The following is a 5,506-nucleotide window of genomic DNA, read 5'->3' as shown; positions in this document are numbered from 1 at the left end:
ATAGCCTCTCATTTATAAATGTGGTGCACTTCACACTAATAAATAAGACTCTACTTAACAAGGATTTTAGACACCCTAGGTCACTTTATATTTGATACTCTGACACTAAGTTTGTCACAATATAAGCCTACCCACTAGTCATAAAATAATGTTAAGAGCCACAAGTGACCCCAAGCTAACCCATGGTCTAACATGACATTAAGATTTATATATATATATATATATATACATATATATATATATATCTTCTATACTATTTTAAAAGCATGAACTTTCTAACTTGAATGTTAAATTACTAGAATACCCCAACTTAAAACACCCAATAGTATATATTTTATATTTTATATCATATCATATTTATTTATTCTATATTATATTAAAAGTTGACATCTTTTCACATTGATGAGTAGTTACTTCTCGAAGGGTTGTGTCTTTTTCAACGAGTTATGACATTTTTGAATGGTTGTTATTTTTCTGAAGGTTGTGGCTTATTTGATAAGGCAGGATAAACACATTTTCATACTATAATATGTTGTCTATAAATAGAGGGATTTTCTCACATTTTTAATCTATGAATTTTGTAAGTTTTCTATTCTTCTTCTACTTAAAACAAGAAAGATTGTGAGAATTATTCAATTATGCAATTGCAATATTTTTTGTGGATAAATTATACAGATCAACAAAAATTGATGCAACAAGGAAGATGGAATAACTCAACTCCAAATGAGAAGACTATCTAGATAATTAATATGTACTCACTTTCATTGCCACAAATATACTTTCGCAACAACTTCTACTTGACAAGAAGTTCAATGATTTTATGTTGCACAAACTACAACTTGGTGTTCACGCTGTGAAAAGCCTCAAACTTTTGAAGAAAAAAAAATTGAACAAAAACTTGTTTGAAGAGTTCAAACTAGATTTAATAAGTACTTCTCCGTTTCCAAATTATTTGTTGTACTTATATTTTTATTCAGTTTAATACAAAATGTTCTTTTCTTTTTCTTTTTTTTTTGGGGCGGGGGGGGGGGGGGGGGGGGGGGGAGGGCATGATTAAGACTACAAAGTTAAAACACATTTTTGTATATTTTACATATCCATAAATTAAAAGTCTTATTTATTTTTATATTTTTTATATCAAATTAAAATTAGACAAATTTATAAGTGGTGAGCCTCCTTGCTTTCCGGAGGACTCGGTTGTTTTGCTCTCTTAGTTTTGTTTTATTAGGATGTTGCGGGGTCTGTCCCAATATCCATCTCAATATTATAGAGGCTTCATAGACAGTCAGTCAGTTTGTTTTGAGTCTCTCATCTATGTATATGTATATATGTAATATTCTATTTTGAGACTGGAGTTGCCTTTTCGGGCCAGATGTTATCAGTTAAGTTGTTTTATGTCCTTGCATTGCATGGAGTTATTTTGTTGAGTTAGGTTTCCGCTGAGTTAAGAAAGCCAGGACAAGGGTTCGCTTGGGGGCCAGCAATGGTCTTCGAGTGCCGGCCACGTCCAGGGTGTAGGCTCGGGGAGTGACAAAACCCCACAATTTACTTAATATAGGTACAAATGTCTGTGAAGCTCTTCTCAACAAATTAATAGAAAGAATACATTGAATAAAAGCATATTTATGTAGGTGCCATACAAGGGACTTACTTGGCCAAAAATAAATATATGTCTAAAGTTAGATTAAAAGGACAAATATATATAACTATTTTTCAAAAATAAAATAACAAATATGATCCTTTTCCTTCAAGTTAATAAATAGAACACTACATTTGACTACACATTTCTAGAGAATATGAAAGTATGACTATTTACAACTAATTAAGCACTCAGAAAATAAAGCAAGACTAATTGGTTTACTTTCCAAGTCTCTCTTTCTCTCCATATATAAATATTTAAGTGAGACTTTATTGCTATTTAAAGTCTCAAAACCACATGTTATTAGCCATACCATTTTCCTACTAATATTTGCACTAATGATGAAAACATTCACTTCTTTTCTCTTAACAATATTCTTGTTGCTTCACTATGTTATGTCCAGTTCAGTCATGACCCAAACCAACATTACTACTGATCAATTAGCTCTTTTTTCTTTAAAATCCCAAATTATTTCAGACCCTTTTAACTTCTTGAATGAAAGTTGGTCTCCCGCTATTTCTGTTTGTCATTGGGTAGGAGTCACTTGTGGTGCTCGTCACCAGCGAGTGAAGTCCTTGAATCTTTCCTACATGGCTCTTTCAGGAAGGATCCCCCGTGATTTTGGAAACCTCACGTTTCTTGTTTCTCTAGACTTGAGTGGCAACAATTTCCAGGGAAACTTGCCTCAAGAAATGGCACGTTTGTGTCGACTTAAGTTTATTGGTTTAAGTTTCAACAACTTCAACGGGGAGCTTCCTTCTTGGTTTGAGTTCTTACACCGACTTCAAGTTCTAAATCTTGGATATAATAATTTCACTGGTATCATTCCCTCCACAGTTTCTAATATTTCTAAGCTAGAAACTTTGGGTTTGGCATCCAATTTCTTAGAGGGTCAAATCCCAGAAGAGATTGGAAATCTTAAAAATCTGAGGACTTTAGACTTGAGAAGAAACAAGCTAGTAGGCTCTATTCCTCCGTCACTCTCGAATGCCTCAATGTTGGAAACTTTAAGACTCTCTTCTAATTTCCTTCAAGGAAATATCCCAAAAGGGATCGGCAATCTTCACCACCTGAATTGGTTGTCTATAGAAAATAATCAACTTACGGGTTCTATACCATTCACAATTTTCAATAATTCTAGAATCCAAGTCATTTCATTTACAAACAATAGCTTATCAGGAAATCTTCCCAATGGATTATGCAATGGTCTCTCAATACTCAAAGGGCTTCATCTATCAATGAACAAGTTTCATGGTCATATGCCTACAAGCTTGTCAAATTGTTCACAACTTCAAATATTGTCTTTATCATATAATGATTTTGATGGACCAATACATAGTGAAATTGGAAGATTGAGTAACTTGCAAACATTGTATCTTGGATATAACCATTTCACAGGTATGATCCCAATGGTTTATGCATTTTTCTTCAATGATCAATTAATATAGTATTGTACCTGATCATTTTATGAACTGCAGGAATTCCACTAGAATTTGGAAATCTTGTTAATTTGGAGAAGTTAGACATAGCGAGAAACAAGATTAATGGCTCTTTCCCAATCTCTGTATTCAATATCTCCTCCTTGCAAGAATTGTTACTGGGAAGGAACAATCTCAAGGGATCCTTACCACGGGAAATTGGAAACTTAACCAAAATGCATATTCTACAGCTTGACCAAAATATATTTACCGGTAAGTAGCAAAATATACATTTATCGGTATACTAGATTATTGAATCATCAACTCAGTTTATTCCATATTTCTTCAGGTGAAATACCCAAAGAGATAAGAAATCTTGTTGAGTTGGAGGAACTTAGTCTTTGGGATAATAGATTTGACGGTCAACTTGATATCGAGATCTTCAACATATCAGGGTTGAGAGAAATTGATGTATCACACAACAATCTATCAGGAACTCTGCCATCGAACATAGGTTATGTCTTACCCAACATAGAATTTCTTTATCTGAGCAGCTTAACCAATCTTGTTGGGACCATTCCTCATTCTATAACCAATTGTTCAAAACTTACTATTCTAGAGCTTTCATACAACAAACTCACAGGCTTCATTCCCAATTCTCTTGGATATTTGACTCGTCTACAAGTCCTAAACTTGGAGGGAAACAGTTTAACCACTGATTCATTTTTAAACTTCCTAACTTCCTTAACCAATTGTAGAAATTTGATAAATCTTATTTTATCTTTCAACCCTCTAAACGACATGCTTCCAGTATCTATAGGGAACCTTTCCACATCTCTAATGAGGTTTTCCGCGAGTATTTGCCAAATTAAAGGGAGAATTCCAAATGAAGTTGGGAACTTAAGCACCTTATTAGACCTTATCTTTCTAATAATAACTTGATTGGATCAATTCCTACATCAACTCGTAACTTGAGAAACCTTCAGCGCCTCTACTTGCACAACAATAAACTTTCAGGATTTATTGGAGATGGTCTATGTAAACTGCAACATTTGGGTGCCATTTACTTTGGTAAGAATGAATTTTCAGGATCTCTTCCTAATTGTCTAGGGAATGTTACTTCACTTAGAGAGATACATATGGGTTCCAACAAATTCAGTTCCAATATACCAGCAAGCTTAGGGAATCTTAAAGATGTATTGTCTCTTGACTTGTCGTCAAACAACATGGTTGGTTCTTTACCTCTCGAAATCGGAAATTTAAAGGCTGCGACACTGATAGATCTGTCAATGAATCAATTCTCAAATGGAATTCCTATAGAAATTGGAGGATTGCAGAATCTGGTGCACCTTTCTTTGAGGCACAACAAGTTACAAGGATCTATACCTGACTCATTGAGCAACATGGTAGGTTTGGAATTCCTAGACCTTTCTCATAACAATATATCGGGAACCATTCCTATGTCTTTGGAGAAACTTCAAAACATGAAGTATTTCAATGTTTCTGTCAACATGTTGCATGGTGAAATTCCCTCGGGGGGTCCTTTCAAGAACCTCTCGAGTCAGTTTTTCATCAACAATGAAGCATTGTGTGGTTCTTCAAGGTTTAGTGTCCCGCCATGCCCCACATCATCAAAGCATAGATCAAATAGGAAAAAAGTGCTTGTTCTATTTCTTATGCTGGGAGTTGCACTTGTATTTGTTCCTATTACCCTTTTGTTTGTATGGATAAGGTATAGAAGAGATAAGAAATACCCTCAACAAGATGATTCATTGTCTATTGCAACAAGAGGAAGAATTTCATACTATGAATTGCTCCAAGCAACTGATTCTCTCAGCGAGAGTAATCTGATTGGTTCCGGAAGTTTTGGCTCTGTCTACAAAGGCATTCTCAGAAGTGGGACTGCTATTGCAGTTAAAGTGTTTAATCTGCAACTGGATATGGCATTCAAGAGTTTCGATACAGAATGTGATGTTTTGCGCAACCTTCGCCATAGGAATCTCATAAAAGTCATCACTAGTTGTTCCAACATTGATTTTAAGGCTTTAGTGCTCGAGTATATGCCTAATGGGAGTCTTGAGAAGTATTTGTATTCTCACAACTACTTCTTGGACATCAAGCAAAGACTAAGCATAATAATAGATGTGGCATGTGCATTGGAATATCTCCACCATGGCTATTCCTCGCCCGTAATTCACTGAGATCTAATGCCTAGTAATGTCTTGCTAGATGAGGAAATGGTTGCCCACCTAAGCGACTTTGGTATTTCAAAACTACTTGGTGAAGATGAGAGTGATTTATACACTAAAACCTTAGCAACATTGGGATATATTGCACCAGGTACGTCTCTTTGTTTTGCTAATTATTTGAACATTGATTTTTCCTGTTCTTTTTTTCCCCACCAAGAAAGTATATTGCATCTTTATATTAATTTTTTGACTGTAGAGTA

General features: G+C 34.7%; 1 protein-coding gene across 1 annotated transcript; it reads left to right on the top strand.

Moving 5' to 3' along the window:
• Positions 1-2,049: 2,049 nt before the first annotated feature.
• Positions 2,050-5,258, top strand: LOC125824784 (LRR receptor-like serine/threonine-protein kinase FLS2). Its single transcript, XM_049504133.1, has 4 exons — positions 2,050-3,037; positions 3,118-3,330; positions 3,407-3,571; positions 4,075-5,258. Exons 1-4 carry the CDS (start codon positions 2,050-2,052, stop codon positions 5,256-5,258), a joined length of 2,550 nt encoding a protein of 849 aa, XP_049360090.1.
• Positions 5,259-5,506: the final 248 nt, after the last annotated feature.

This window comes from Solanum verrucosum, unplaced genomic scaffold (genome assembly GCF_900185275.1).
Source record: "Solanum verrucosum unplaced genomic scaffold, falcon-dt-bn FXZP01000200.1, whole genome shotgun sequence".
Taxonomy (NCBI): domain Eukaryota; kingdom Viridiplantae; phylum Streptophyta; class Magnoliopsida; order Solanales; family Solanaceae; genus Solanum; species Solanum verrucosum.
Note: the sequence above shows the minus strand (reverse complement) of the source record. Positions and strands in the feature narration are given on the sequence as shown.